The following is a 16,753-nucleotide window of genomic DNA, read 5'->3' as shown; positions in this document are numbered from 1 at the left end:
GGTCCTAGGCGTTTCCCTGGCCCCGCGGGCTTGGCCCCTTAATTAATATCAAACAACAAGGCTGACAAGTTATTTTAGTCAAAGTCATTTTACTTTGTTTAACTAGAGTAGTGTAGCATTAGTATTAGCAACACTTGCTACGTAACAAGGCAGCAGATCAGACTAGTGATTTCCATTTGCTTTTTAGGTAACACACTCATGTTAATAAAATCCTACTTTAAACAGTGTGTGAACCCCTCATTTCACAGTTTGGACAATCATATCCTACAAGATAAAACGTTTCTGCTTTGGTTACATTAGGCCTGGGTGACATGGACCAATATTCATATCTATATTTTTTCTTATAATGGCTATTCAATCCATTTAATTTTTTTTTATTTTTTTTAATAGTTTTACAAGAAAAATAATAATGGGTCAATGTCAGTGGAGAAAAAAGCCACAAAGACCGTTTTATTAATCACTAGCAGCACAATATCAACATTGTGTCACTTTTGACTTTTTCCTTCATTGAGGCTGAAATGCATCATTAAATTCAGTATTGTTGCTTTTTTCAGGGCATCTCTGAATTGTTGAAAGCAGTTTTTAAAGTAAATCACATTCAGGACACTGTCCCTTTAAGAACGACCACGACGGCATTGACCAATTAGTCGATTAAACAACCAAAGTTGGCAGCCGTTATAAAAAAATAAAATTAGCATATCTAGTGGCGCTGATTAATATTTCGTCGAATGAAGTAAGCAGACTGGGTAACATTATTATTGGATTTGAAGGATAGAATTCCATTGAGGAGGACAATCAGAGGGGAGGGGGAGTTGTCAATTTTAATTGTTTTGTTTTGGTGCCAATGACGAGAACCTTCGTTTTGTCACTTGTTTTGTCAGGAGGGTGGTGTGAGAGATGGGGTCAAATGCTGCACTCAGGTTGAGGAGGTCAGCTGCCATTTGTAGCCTAAAACTAATCGCGGCAGCAATAATTTTTCTGGTTATCTTGCACGTCTCTCACTGTTTGGTACGCACTGCATGTTGTGTGTAATCCTGCCCTTCTTCACTCCTCATAGAAGAGTGACCTTTGTGTTTTTATGTTGTTGCAGGAAGAAGAAAGCAGAAAGTAGCCAAGGAAAGGGCTGGCCTAGCAAAGGTGAACAGTCATTATTGCTTTTAGCTCTGGTAATTTGTGTTTAAACAGGTGCATACAGAGTACTGATTTAGTTTTTTAAGGAATAAAGTGTTTATGTCAACTGCCATTTTAGTCACAGTCCAAGTTTGTGTACAATACAGACATGTTATGAACCTGTTGTGTGCATTATCGGACTGATATCTATATCTTTAGCTTTTCTTTTGATTGTTGTGTAGCTTCCTGATCTGAAGGATGCAGAGGCAGTTCAGAAGTTCTTCCTGGAGGAGATCCAGTTAGGAGAAGAGCTGTTGGCTCAGGGTGAGTCTGATTCCAACTGTTACGGCTGAATTTACGGTTGACCTCATTTGAAGACATGATTCATTGCTCTGGTTGAATGATGGAGTCCAGGAGAAGCATTGATGATTTTATATAAAAAATAGTTTATTCTAAACTAAATAAAAGAATACAAAATGGAAACAAAAATGGTGACCCCCTGGCCAGGCGATCCAAAGACAGAGTGACGAGACACAATATTAAAGCCACGTATATCTCCCCTTAGTTCCCCCCTCCCTCCTCCCCCCCCCCGAGATTGAGACAGAGGCAGAGGCAGAGGGGAGGAGGTGAGGACAGAGGGTGAAGGAAAAGAAAGACAGTTTGTTCTTTTGGGTCTAAACAACCAGTTCTGTTATCTGTCGGTTGTCTTAGAGACGGAGGAGTGTGCGTTTGTGTTTGTGTGTGTGAATGAATGTGTATGGGGTGTGCTATGTGACATGTGACTGTGTGAGCATGTGAGTACGCACACAGAGTGCCTATGCGTCCTTGTGCGTTTATTGTTTTGGGGAGATATTGTGTGCTTTTGACAAGGCAGTTTGACCCAGCAAGGTTTAAGACATGAAAGTCACACAATGGAAAGTTACACCCCAAGGCTTAAGGATTAAAATATATAAGTAATTATATTATTAAGCATAACTAATTATTCTGCCCCAACAATCCACTCTTTTTGGACAAAGTCCAACACAAAAAAAGCGAAATTAGTTAGTAAGTTGTTTAACTTTAGCACAGCCCAAAACACATAAAACATTAATCAAAATTAGTGTAATTCTAGCGCAACCTCATGGTCCGTAGGACAAATGATATCGACGCCGTTATAACACTATGGATATAAGCATTATTTTTTCCAGGGGACACAGGCATTCCTCAAAGTCGGAGCAAGAAAAAGGAGGAGAAGGCATAGAACCTCATGAACACATAATGAATATTACGTGAGACAAGACCATCTGCACAATAAAATCAAATATCCTTAGCAACTAACATCATTGGTGATCAATGAATATGGAATATATATCACTAGTAGCAAAAACACACATGGTATAAATGTCAGCACGGCACAGCAACAAAAATATATGTAGGTGTCCTCAGTAAGCAGAGTCATCATCTGAGACATCAAAAACACTCATCATAAACACTTCAGGCTGGGCTTCCGGCGGCGGAAGGGTTACAGGACGTGGCGGTCTTTGTTCATGGCGTCGCGTGGCAAGATGCTTTTGGCCACGGTCTGTAGGTCTAGGACCATTCTACTTTGTAGGACCATTAAGCGTTAACAAAGGACTTAAACCTGTATTCTAAGGTTTCGACGCGCAGCCGTACCCCAGATTGTCGTGTGGATTAAAGTCCAAAGGAGTGTGGGATTTGCATTTACTTCGTGACAAAAGAGGAATAGTTGAGCATAGTCAAAACCGTTCGCTAAATTAAACTATTAGTCCCGGGTGTATGAACGTGGGCACATGTGTGCGAATTATGTGCGGTGTCGCATTCAGGACTAAGTAAAATTGCAATTATGACCGGGAATCTGGCCTAGTTTGCGAGTTCCGTTTCTGGCGAAACAGAAGGGAAAAAAGTGTGGATCGCGTGTAATCTACATACATAGCGGAAGATGTGTCATCGCGTAGTGTAGTCAATTTTTTTACTGGCGGTTTAGAACAACGGTTGGGGTCCCCCATGCCGAAATTAGAGTGAGACAAATAACAAAAGGAGTCGGAAGCATCCATTGGTATCGCGGTTAAGCGGGGGTGTGTTGATGACACAGGCATGTAAGAACAAAAACAGTTGGATAGGCCCCTACTTTTAGCTTGATAGTGCGCGTATCGGTACCAGGTGTTCGTGAACATTGGTCGCAGCTAAAGTGTTGTGGAGGACGATGTCGTTTATCCAACGTTTATTTCTGCTTGCATTCGTCACCCTGTAAAAAGAAGCATTCATTAGGAACAACACTTGTATTCATTGGTTCAAGTCCAGTGTCCTCGATTGCCCCCTTGGAGGCCAGGAGCCAGAGGAGTACTGGACTTGCGGACAGGACCATCGTGCCAATCGATGACCAGAACACGAGTGACATGAAACGACAGAATAGTGGCATAATTCCAGCCTGCTCCTGGGGCATAAACAGAGGGGCTCGTGACCTCTTCATCACAGCGAGAAAATGCTTGTGATCTCCCACGATGTCCTCAAGGTTGGATTTCAAAGGTTTCAACAGACCATATGCCCCGTTAGAAAGATTAGCTTGTAACCCCGGGGACTTTTCTTCTGCCCTTCGTTGCAACTTTCAGGGCAAACAAAGGCTCCTCAAAACACTGCTCCTAATCCAGAAAAGAGGAAATGCTCCTTACTGCGGTTCCACGATCAGTGGTGTTGTTGGCACCTTCCTGGAGTGTGATGCGTGAATCCACGTGGCTCGCTCCGCGACCTTCACTGCCGTGTGGGTCGTTCGTTTCCGGTCGGCGTTGTAGATGATTGGTTGTTGTCTGAGGAAGGGTAGTCTCCACACACCTGGCAACCTCTCTTGGGATCGGAAGGTACCTGAACAGAAGAGGGGGAAAAACACCGAAACAGAACTCTTGGGATTGGCTGGTACCTGAACACAGGCGCGATCCCACTACTGAGGCTTTAGCTGGTACCTGGTACCTGGTAGGCTTTAGCTGGTACCTGGACAGAAAAAAAGGGGGGGGGGGGGAAACAAAACAGAACGAAACGAAACGAAACGAAACGAAACGAAACATTTAGTTAACTAACTAAATGAATAGTTAGTATGGCCAGGAAGGCAGAGACAGGTCAGAGGTCAGGATCTGAGAGCTTTTCAGATCCTAAAAGGTGCTGCTGCACAATCACACAATGGTTAGGTGTGGGTTAGTGAGCTTTTAGCCATGCTAGCTCTGTAGCCCATTCGCACGCGAGTGGGAAAATATGAGGCTGAAAGAAAAGCAGGAAGTATTAATTCGATTTTCTTTTCCTGGAGTAAGGAGAAGCATAGCTGGAGTTGCAGTGATTATCTGTGGTACATCTACTTACCTGGTGAGAAGCAACAATTTGAGAACCACTGTTTACAAGGGCATGCAAGTCGGACGGAGAAGGACATGCAAGTCGGACGGAGAAGTGTGGAGTGTGATTACATGTCTTCTCAAGATGAATACATACAATTGGGAGACATGGAGATGTGAGAAAGCTAAATGAGTTTAACCAAATAAATAAATAATGTTATTTATTTATTTAAATTGTTTGTTTCATTTTTCATTGCTATCTCTTATTTGTGAAGGAGAAATCTTATTCTATCCTTTATTTATTCTGAATAATGTTAACACTCCACACCTATTCACATAGCCTAATTCTTTTATAGAGCTGAATTTGTCAGTTCATTTATTTCATTCATTTCCCTCATAATTATTATTTGAGATGTAATTTACTTAATTTTGAAGGTCAATTGGTGGCAAAAGTGTCTCCTATTCTGTGTCTGAACCAGAGTTTAGCAAGAGTTTCAGGAGGACCCTTTTTAAATCTCAGGCGACCCAGATTGGGCCACCAACCCAATGTTGAGAACACTTAATTTTTCCCTTAAACGTGTCTAAACCCACTGAAGGTGTTTTATGGTCTTGCACGCTAAGTGCTGTTGGAACAAGAAGAAAATGGTTGGAGGGTTTGAGGTATATTTTCCTATGATAAAATATAAATCAAAAATCAGAGGGACGATGGTCCCTCCCTTCCCTTTTTTTACATAAGAATACATTTGGATTCTTAAAACCATATGATAAATATCATTGGAAAATCACTTATCTGATCATTTTGGATGTGTCTCCGTTTTCCTCTCTCTTGTGTCCGCCTGCCTTTGTGCCCTCCAACCTCCTCGACCTCCTCCTCCTCAGGCATACGTAACGTGTCATCATTCAGTCACTCATGCACCGCACACGTTCATGCCTCAATTTTCACGTCCATGCATTCACAAGGTTTTGCTGCAGTGTCTAAGTGGAATATAGGTCTCATCTAACCCACCAATGGCGATAGCCAGTCCACCTCCTCTCTCGGGGTCAATGAGCTCTTATTGCCCCCTCATGCTTGGCAACCTTTTAGTGTTAATTAATTGCTTTTTACTGGTATCGTCTGATTACTAAGAGGTACGCTCCTTTTTACTTCCGCCTTGGCGGAGTCTACACTTAGAGTATTGTCCCTTGCAGTACTGACAGTCTACTAGCTGCTGATCAGGCAGCAATCGCACAGCCGTGCACAATAACCAAACTCAACCCCGGTACCCAACCTGGGGGAAACTCAACCGCTGTCCATCTCCAGAAATGTAAAAAAGAATCTCTGAATCAGCAGGAAACTCAACCACCGCTCTTGAAGAATAAGAGTTTGGGAATAACTCAACCACCATAAACTCCAGAAGTCTAAGAAAAAACCTCTGAATCGGCAGGAAACTCAACCTACACTCTTGAAAAATAAGAGCTTGGGAATAACTCAACCTCGGTCTGCAACCTGAGGGAAACAAACTCAACCCCGGTACCAAACCTGGGGGAAACTCAACTGTCAGGACTTTATTGGGCACCTCTAAGATTGAACGGAGCACGCAACCTCTAATAACCCTCACTCTAAGGGAACGTAGAAATTTGTTCAGAACGGTATTCGGTTACCAAGCATGTATCAAATCAGGTGGACCACTATCCCCCGAAGAGTGCTTTCCCTAGCAAGGTGTATCCTTTTTCTGCACATTAAACCAGGACTTCTTGTTTGAAAAGTAATTGCCTATGTACTCATAGCAACTAATGGGACATTTTTTTCTCAGGAAAAATTTGGTACCCCCCCCATGCTGTCGAGTGGCTTTGGGCCGGCCAGACAGTCCGACGCGGTAAGGGGGAGGCGCGCAAAATGAAAACAATGAATGTTGAACTAGGCTGTCTGTCGCAAACAGCTTCAAAAAGGGTAAGGTACAGATTGTTTACGAGGGTATCGGTCAAAAAATGTCAAAATTTAAACTTGGTTGAGGCTGCAGTCCTCAATCTCTGTCTCAATTTTCCTGAAATTGAGTAAAAACAAAAGAGAAAAAGAAGAATCGTTCAGAAATAACAAAGGAGAAAAACGTGTGAGCTCAAAAAAAATCATGGCCAATAAAAATTAAAACTTCAGCTCCAAAAGCTGAGGCAGCAGAGGGCTCTGTCTTCAGCGGATGTAACCATATCTTGCATTGTGGGGGCCTCCCCTCAATCAAGAAAATAAATGAAAGAAAAGCAAACAAAAACAACCTTATCAGTAACACTATTTTCTTCCCCTTTGTTTGTTCTTTTCTCATAAAGGCAACAGCAGTGTAAATAAATGAGCAACATAATGAATAAAAGCAAAGATAAATGATGGGCACACTTGATCTCATGTGGCAAACAGAAGGGTTCTGTGTGAAGTTCTGGTGGTCCTGTGTTTCTCATAGTTATGAATGTGGGTGTGTGACTGTATGTCTGGTCTGTCTGCGTGTGAGAGAATAAATGAAAACAAAATAATCTAGTGCACAGTCAGAAGATAGAGGGGTTAGTATTGTGCGAAGGAGAAGCTTGTTGGCTATTTGCTAGTTGTCCCCCTCCATGCCAAAGTTCAAGGCTAAAGTGATTTAGCACTACCACCAAAGGCTGTGGTGGACTTCTTGTGGCTTGGTATCCTTGTGGCTTTTGAAACAGTGTCTTTTTTGGTGAAGATATCCAGCAGACGTGTGACCAGTCTGCAGTTGCTGCCCATCATTCAGGCAGTAGTCGTGGCGTTTAACTCGCAACACTGGTGGGGGAGTGTCCACTCCGACGCCCACACGTTCTCAGTCTTTGATGATGGGGCATGCGGCCCATTCATAGACGATGAAGAGTTGACTTGGGACTGAGCGAGTTATTTCAGCATTGCTTTGCTGAATGGGAGTTGAGTCCTTGAGTCCTGAAAGGTCACCGACCTTTGATTGTCCATTTCCTTCTGATGCTTGGTCCTTTGAATGATGTTGACATTTTATTAGCATAAGAGTTGAAGGTGATTTCATTCTTTCATTGAAGATGTCGTTTCTTCAGGGGGGCAACCACAAAGCCAACAGAAACTAACAATTTAAATAATAAAAAATGATAATGATGGTAACAGTAATATTAAAATAAAATAAAATGAAATACTGTATTCATCTGTGTGTGTGTGTTTGAGTGTGTGTTGCCCATCAAACATGAAATCAAAATAAAATTTAAAATAAAAATAAAAATAGTGTCTGTGTGTAATGGCACTATTCTATCGGCAGGGGGCAAGGTGAGAAATCACAATGTTGTGTCACAAGTGTGTAGTGCACTAAACTGGCCAGTGAGGGGCGCCACCTCTCTCTCTCTCTCTGTTGGGTGTGGCTCTCTGTGCGTGCGCGTGCCTGTGCGTGTGCGTGCGCGCGCTTCCCTCTCGCTCTCTGTCTTGTGTGTGTGTGTGTGTGTGTGTGTGTGTGTGTGTGTGTGTGTGTGTGTGTGTGTGTGTGGCTTTGCGAGAGAAAAAACCAAGGCGCACAGAAGCCAAAAGCTGACACTCGTCCAAATGAAAGCATTAAAGCCAAGCCAAAGGGAGAAATCTGATTCCACGTTTAAACAAAATAAAAACAAAGATAAAAAAAAAAGTAAAACTCGCCTGAAAGCATGATCTGAGTTCACATCATACCAAGATTGTATATGCGTATGCATATATTATTTGTTTATTGGGTTGTTCATCTGTTTGATTCACAGAAACACAATTTAGGTTAGATTCGGGGTTTTAATCTTTCGGTACAGAGGTGAACTCAGATCATGGCACCGCTGGGATGTTTTGGAAACTTTGGTTGCCCGTCTATCTATGGTCAGGACCTCACAGGCTGTGGGTGTCCGAACAAAACAAAGTAAATAATGACCAGCCGTATTTTATGCCTAAACAAAATATCCGAGCCCGAAGAAAACCAGAGAGAACCTACAGCATTAAAAAGCATAGAACCTCAACCATTTGAGCCCTTCTCATGGCATTCTATTCACTGTCAAAACACAGAACAGCTGAGGATCAAAATCAAAGCTCAAAGCTGAAAATCAATACAATGCTTGACTGGTTCCAAAAAAAAAATCAACACAGAGCGAATATATATGTAAATGAAAATTTATATATATATGTTTATAAAGGCAGCTTTACCTTAGTCCGAATTGGTGTTTGAGGTTCAACCGATGGTTCGTGATCCAGTCTCTGTCCGAGGGGTGGACAGAAGATGGTCCTGTTGGTGATCGCCAATTGTTACGGCTGAATTTACGGTTGACCTCATTTGAAGACATGATTCATTGCTCTGGTTGAATGATGGAGTCCAGGAGAAGCATTGATGATTTTATATAAAAAATAGTTTATTCTAAACTAAATAAAAGAATACAAAGTGGAAACAAAAATGGTGACCCCCTGGCCAGGCGATCCAAAGACAGAGTGACGAGACACAATATTAAAGCCACGTATATCTCCCCTTAGTTCCCCCCTCCCTCCTCCCCCCCCGAGATTGAGACAGAGGCAGAGGCAGAGGGAGGAGGTGAGGACAGAGGGTGAAGGAAAAGAAAGACAGTTTGTTCTTTTGGGTCTAAACAACCAGTTCTGTTATCTGTCGGTTGTCTTAGAGACGGAGGAGTGTGCGTTTGTGTTTGTGTGTGTGAATGAATGTGTATGGGGTGTGCTATGTGACATGTGACTGTGTGAGCATGTGAGTACGCACACAGAGTGCCTATGCGTCCTTGTGCGTTTATTGTTTTGGGGAGATATTGTGTGCTTTTGACAAGGCAGTTTGACCCAGCAAGGTTTAAGACATGAAAGTCACACAATGGAAAGTTACACCCCAAGGCTTAAGGATTAAAATATATAAGTAATTATATTATTAAGCATAACTAATTATTCTGCCCCAACACAACCTTTCAAAACAACACACAATCTACCGTAGGAGTACTAATGACATTTTGTCATTAAAAGCTTAGGTGAACTTGTCAAACTAAAGTTGGTGTTAAATATATACTAACAGATCTACATTGACTGTTTCTATTTTGAAAACCAAATATCTTAATCCCAGTGGAACATGTAGAAAGAGGAAGTTTTACCCTGATGTCTGTGGCTTGTGTCTACAGGAGATTATGAGAAAGGAGTGGACCATCTGACCAATGCCATAGCAGTGTGTGGTCAGCCTCAGCAGCTGCTGCAGGTGCTGCAGCAGACTCTGCCTCCGCCTGTCTTCCAAATGCTGCTCACCAAACTGCCCAGCATCAGCCAGGTATGATATCTGTATTTACAGTCATCAAACATTGAACAGTTTCTTCAAACCCAAACTGGGTCTCATTTCTTCCCTGTATAACTTTTTTATTGGCTAAAATCTGAAGAGCTGGGGCCTTATTGTAACCATAGGGCACGCACAAAACTAGACCTGAAAGAAGCGCAAAGTTCATAGCATAAAAATCTGTGCACACTGGTACGTTAACTCTAGGGGTGCCATCTGTTCAGTAAAATACAGAATCATCCTTGATTTTGCAATCAAATGTTTGCATCCCATATTGCAGCAATATGGGATGCGATTTGTTCAGTGTTTTGATAAATCTTAAAAGCACGTCTGTCACACACACACACACAAACACACAACACTAAATATAACAATAATGAACAGAATAAAATGGGGAATAAAATGGCCAGCAAACTTGTGGTGGGATTTTAGGGACCCCCATTCTGGTCCTCTGCATGTTGTGCTGTCACGGTTGCCTGGTGACAGATGTCACATCAAAGCAGTGCTGCTCACACTACATACAGGTATAAAATTGTCCACTACACAGCAACGCATATGGGAGGAATATATATAAATATATAAAAATATTTCTTAAGCTTTCTGTTTTATATTTTTGAGGAATACAGTGTTCAGTAATCATTACATTAAATGAATTAAAGCATTTCAAGCTTTAATTATAGGCAGTAATGGTTGGGGCAGGCAACTTAAGGCAATTCTGAGTAAATGTTAAATTGACTTGATTTATAAAGCACCTTTATGACAAAGTAGTTCCAAAATGTTTTACAATATCAGCTCATTCACACACCAACGGGTCAGAGCTGCCATTCAAGATGCTAGTTGGCCATTTGGAGCAACTTAGAGTTCTGTGTCTTGCTCAAGGAGACTTTGACACATAGTGTCGAATCCACAACCTCTCTGAGAAGTTGACCTCTCTACCACCTGGGCCACGGCTGCCTGTGGCTGATATTGGAATAATGTATGAAGATGGGAAAAAAGGTTGCATTCTAATGTGAATTTTACATCAGTTGAGTCTTGAACTCACAAATTCTGGGTGGTCTGTGGTGGTAAGTGATCATCTTCTAGCTCATTTTAGAAATTCTACAGCTGCAATGATTGGTCAATAAATCAATAATTGAAACACATAATTGATCCACAACTATTTCATGATGGAATATCTTCTGTCACTGAGATAATTAGCAGATGTAGCTTCACTAATTGACTAAGCCAGTCAACTGTGTGCAACACAGCAGCTGTTAGCGTTTAAAGATAATAAAAAAAAAAAACATATACCGCAACTATGAGAGACAAAATGAGAAAAAAATCCAGAAAAATCACATTTTAGGATTTTTAATGAATTTATTTGCAAATTATGGTGGAAAATATGTATTTTGTCAATAACACCCCACAGGGTGAGATCTTGCGTGGAGCCCCAGATTGAGGGAGATTATCAGAGGTCTTGTATGTCTTCCATTTTCTATTAATTGCTCCCACAGTTAATTTCTTCACACCAAGCTGCTTACCTATTGCAGATTCAGTCTTCCCAACCTGGTGCAGGTCTACAATTTTTTTCCTGGTGTCCTTTGACAGCTCTTTGGTTTGGGCCATAGTGGTGTTTGGAGTGTGACTGTTTGAGGTTGTGGACAGGTGTCTTTTATACTGATAACGAATTCAAACAGGTGTCATTAATACAGGTAACAAGTGGAGGACAGAGGAGCCTTTTAAAGAAGAAGTTACAGGTTTGTGAGAGCCAGAAATGTTGCTTGTTTGTAGGTGACCAAATAGTTCTTTTACCCAGGGATTTACCAATGAATTCATTATAAATCCTACAATGTGATTTTCTGGATTTTTTTTCTCATTTTTTCTCTCATAGTTGAGGTATACCTATGATGAAAACTACTGGCCTCGCTAATCTTTTTAAGTGGGAGTACTTACAATACAGTACATAAAAATATTTAGCAAGAATTTGCTCGTACATGTTTACAAAACCGATTAAACCAGTTTGTTGCACTAATTTGTGATCAATCATAAATCTGTGTGGATCGGTTGTGTCGGACAGTTTGAAGATGTGCTGTAGCAAGTTTGGTATCAATTGAGCAAAGCTTGTAGGACGAGATAGGTTTAATACGTTTGACAGATTTTGAAAAGATTGATAGACTATATAATTTGCAATAAAATTAAATGTACAAAAGTTTCTTCAGTATTGGGGTAATTTTGGTGAAATAAAGTGTAACTTCATCTTTAGGACTGGCCCGTTTTTGCAGGTGAGGCAATCTGGCATGAAACCGGACCTTTGTGAAAGATTTGATGATTGTTTGTGCATGGGAATTATCATTGAACGCAAGAAAGAAAGAAGGAAACCACAGGATACCAATAGTTGCCTGGCCCTTAATTATGTATAATTGCTTTTTTAATCACCCCCTTACTGAAAATACATACAAAATAAATCATGACATTGCTGCGGGTGCCCCACCCCATATGAGTCAGGTTTGTGTGGGTCATGGCCCAGAGAACCTGTGGTAGGTGTCCCTTATTTTAAATTTTAAAGGTGGCAAATTGGCAGCCCCATAGTTAACCCTACCCAGGCACTGCAAACATTTTGGAGAAGTGGGGAAACGTTATCGCTGGTAGCATGGAGCTGAATGGAAGTCAGATTAATCTCATACATTTAATTTTCTCACGTATCAGAGTTATTAGATCCGCCTAATCTTTAATATTCAAGCCTGCAAAGTTTTGATGTGAACAGAGAGCCATTAGGTTCATATATATAAATTAGTTTATATTACATCTGATATCAGGAGGATGAAAAGAGAGGACAATTCAAAAGCGAACGTCACGATGTCCCTCCCTAACCCGCCAATATACCAGAAGCCACGTCTCTACTTTCCTGTACGCGCACCGTGGAACATAACAATGTTTAACACACCAACACACGTGTAGTATTGTTTTTCACTTATAAAACACTAGGGATGTAACGATTCACTCAACTCCCGATACGATTCGCGATACTGGGTTCACAATATGATTCTCTCACAATTTATTTTACAAAGTGAGACTGTAGAAAAATGATGACTGAAAATAATTCCTTTATTTTTTTGGGGGGAAAAGCTATAAAAAACTATTCTGTTCTCCTTTTATTTTTCATTGTGTAAAGAATCCCTTGATAAACTATTCAAAACAATGCAATTTAACTAAAAATAAATCTTGAATTAAATAAAGGAATAATACAAATGAAGAAGGAGCCTATTAATTTAAATTCTGGTTCTATAGTAAACAATGCAAAACAGCATAATAGTTCTTTTTAAAAGTGCAACTGAAAACATATTTTGTGCCTTAACAATTGGACTTCAAAAAAAAAATTAATTTCACTGTATTTAGGTCAGATATTTGTTTGGACCAGCAGAGGGTGCTGGTAACCCAGTCATCGGTTGGCATGCAGATATCTTGCAGTGAAGAAGAGATGCTATGCTAGCAGACAGAGCTAATAGAAAAATGTGACTTTTACAGATATTCACGTAATATTACAGATATTTTTTGTTGCTAAAGGGGTAAGGAATCATTTATGAACATATTTAAGAGTAGAAGGCGGCCAGAAAGAAAGTATTAGCAGATTCCGCCTGCTGCCAACACTTCTGGATAGCTGGTTTAAAAAAGTACTGCGATTCAATTTTCACAGTATCGATGTGAATCGTGATACCTATGAATCGATTTTTAACTGCCTTACGATTATTCGTTACATCCCTATAAAACACTTATGGTAGTTTGATTAAAACATGTTTCATACCTGTTCAAATCGGGGTTCGTTCGAAATCCTTTTAAAAGCCGCAAGTCCCTCCACCTTTGAAAAGCAGCTCCAAGATAAATTCTGTTGCAGTCACGAAGATGTTTATCCACAAGCTTTGTACCTGGAATTTTCTTTAGTTTTTTAGTAGAAGCTTCAGGCGTTTCGGAGCGCTCTTCTATAATGCTATGCTGCTCAGAGTGATACCTGTTTGCTGTTGTGACGCGCTGCCTTGTTTTCGTCATCTTAAGTTGAAGTCTATTGGCTGGGCGATCGCAGCGCGATTTGCTCTTTGATTTGCACTCTGACGGTGCCGTGCCTCTCAGACAGTTTTTTTTCTTCACCTCTGCTACATTTCCACTGTTTACACCAGTTAATATTGTGCTTTTCTTTTATTATTGATGGCACTGCTGTGACCACCACCAAATATATAATGTACTTTTTCTGGCCTCTATCACTCACAAGCACCTCTTCCTCAGTCTGAAATTCCTTCTTCTCGTCTTTCCTGCCATAACTGAGCATAAAATCCCATTGGGCAGCGTGCTCGCTTTGATTCAAAAATCATTTCATGAGCATTTTTGCAACCAAATATTAGTGATGTACGTGGTCAGCGCAAGCTTGTCTGGATACAGGGTGACATGTTTGCAGTGTGAACATATCTCAACATAACTGAGCACTAAAGTGTCTTCTAAGCAAGTTAAGTTGGAGCATGAAGCGAAAAACAATGAAAAGTTCAGCTGCAGCTATGTGTAGCCCTCTGTGTTGACATGGACTCCTACACCGCAGCCTGAGGCTTGGCTCCAAAAGATCCAAACTACGCATCTGAATTTGTTCTGGAGTCTGTCAGCACACGTTTCACTGAGATCCTCTGCACTTCATTGTGACTTGATCCATTTTATAAATGTGAGCCTGCTGTGAAATGGTATTTTATTTTGTATTGTGTGCTGTGTTTTTAGTGTGTTTTGTATTGGTTTTATTTTTGCAGTGCATTTTAGCTTTTGTTTTATGAACCTTGCCAGTCACATGCTGTAATTTGATCAACCCCATCACATGACTATGTCCAACCCCTGAGGCTAATCAACACACCTGAGGTTAATCAGCACCTGTGGCTGGAGCACAATAAAAGGGGCAGACAGGAGAAGGAGCAGGGGGAGGAAAAACAACACAGACAGGAGAAGGAGCAGCAGGGAAGCTGTGGGTCCTCCCCAGGTTCCCAGGGGCAGAGGAGGACTCTGCCTTCCAGGTTCCCAGGGCACAGGACGGCACACGCATCGGGGACCACAAGCACGCCGGGATCACAAGTGTTGCGAGGCAATATACACGCAGGGGCAGAGGAGGACTCTCCCTTCTGTGTGAGTACCCTATGGGAACGTAGTAACACTTGTTGGACAAAGTCAGATCGGGGATATTGTTGTGGGACGTTTGACTGCCGATAGCTGTTCTGTGTAGGTGTCCCAGCGTGTGGAGGACTGGAGCCAGCGGGAAGTATCGAGACCGATTGGAGTGTTAAGAGCCACATACACGCAGAGGGGAACTCTGCCTTGCCCTGTAAGTGACGTGGCAACACCCCTCCTTTGGACGTAGTCTCGGACCCCCCTGCTGGCGTATGTTTTGCATTTTCAGGGGACCCTGAGCCTGTGACCAGAGGGATCTACCGCCTTGGGACAAGAGAGAGCGGAGGACCTGGGCGTAGCTGCACATTGCACTTCATTGAGGACCGTGACTTTTTTCCCCTATTTTATTTGTTCCTTAGCCCACATTGTTAATGGATTTTAGCATACATTGATTTTAATTTGTGGGCATTTTAATCTGTTTTACTTTTAATCTTTGTAATAAATTTGTGACTTCTGCAGTTGCTGTCCTCCTTGGTAACTAAGAGGTGCTCACACCCGGTCGCTTTACTCTCCCTCCATAAACATTTGGTCAATTCACTGTTATTCAAACTTCCCCAGTACCTCCCCAACCCCCATTACATAAAGATCATTACTTATGTGGGATTAAATCAGGACGCACAAAAATATCTTCAAGCCAAAGGATGTGGAGAACGCGCATGGAGACAAAGAAGCGCGCAGGAGACGGAAAGCAGAGCTGACAGTGAGAGACTGTCAAGAACAGACTTCACTGTGATAAAGCAGAGAAGCTACTTTTCATCAACAATTTGAATGCACTTTATTTTTATGACAGAACATTTTTAATTTGTTTCTCTTTCAGCAGCTCTACTGATAGTCATTTCATTCTGTGTTTTGGCCTTGGTTTTCTCATTTTCTGTTTTTGCCAACAATTTTCATTTTGGCGCATCCCTTCCAATTATGGTAGAATGTGGGTGGGTCAAGAGCAACATGTGAAGTGAATTCACAAGTGTGACCTGCTAGGTGGGCTGTGATTTATAAAGGGAATGCAGGTGTACACAGCACATTTTTATCAATTGGAAATATTTTTGGCAGAGTCCTTCCAGGGTTTCAGGGCGCACAATTATGGATTCAATGCAATATTTTATGAATGAGACCTGGTAATTCTGCTAATGCATTACTGTATAAAACAGTCACTAATGTGTGTCTCGTCCAGCTATATTATACTTCTAATGTGTCATGTTTTATGTAAACTATTTAGACACCATCATCCCATCAACTGGGTTAACCTAGGAATATGAAATCTTTCATTGATCTGAGTGTTTTCATCTGCAGCGGATCGTGAGTGCACAGAGTCTCAGTGAGGATGATATAGAATAAAGGAATGGAGAAAAATTACCCCAACTCGCCGACCCTACAGCACATGACCTGACACGCTGCTGACATCCATCTCTTCTCTCAAGACATCCCTAAATGGATGTATATTTTTTATTTCCTGGTTTATTATTGCAGTTTTTGTATTTATGTTACCTATTACTAGATGTTTAATGAAAAAAAAGATTAAGATTTCCCCTAATTATTCATCCCAGAGGTAAAAGCCTGAATGACCTCCTTCCTTCAGATTGGCTGTCCTTGTATAATGCTGGTGATCTGTCTGAAACTATCATTTTCAGTAGAGATGCAGACAAAAAACTGGAGGAAAAACTGTTATTTGGTGTCAGTCTTAGTTATTGCACAGTAAGTTGTGTCTCTTGTCATGAATGTGTTAATTTTTTAAAGAAAAAAATCTTTGGAAAAATTATTAAAAAAGCTATCAACCCCTCATTGTCCAGTGATTTGGAAAAAATGTGAAGGCTTAAAAGTTGTCTTTGTGTGTCTAAGAAGGCCAGGCTACTAGAAAACATCCATACATTACTTTTCTAGCAGATCAATACATCT

The 16,753-nt window shown here is 41.1% G+C and overlaps 1 protein-coding gene across 1 annotated transcript; it reads left to right on the top strand.

The window, feature by feature from the left end:
- Window positions 1-1,074: 1,074 nt before the first annotated feature.
- LOC114463125 (mitochondrial import receptor subunit TOM20 homolog) lies at window positions 1,075-16,514 on the top strand (the record flags this gene model as incomplete). Its single annotated transcript, XM_028446439.1, has 4 exons — window positions 1,075-1,137; window positions 1,353-1,434; window positions 9,543-9,685; window positions 16,151-16,514. Coding segments are annotated over 4 exons (333 nt in total), but the record flags the coding sequence as incomplete, so codon positions are not given.
- Window positions 16,515-16,753: the final 239 nt, after the last annotated feature.

This window comes from Gouania willdenowi, chromosome 1 (genome assembly GCF_900634775.1).
Source record: "Gouania willdenowi chromosome 1, fGouWil2.1, whole genome shotgun sequence".
Classification (NCBI taxonomy): domain Eukaryota; kingdom Metazoa; phylum Chordata; class Actinopteri; order Blenniiformes; family Gobiesocidae; genus Gouania; species Gouania willdenowi.
The sequence above is the reverse complement of the archived record's forward strand: the minus strand, read 5'-3'. Positions and strand labels throughout refer to the sequence as shown.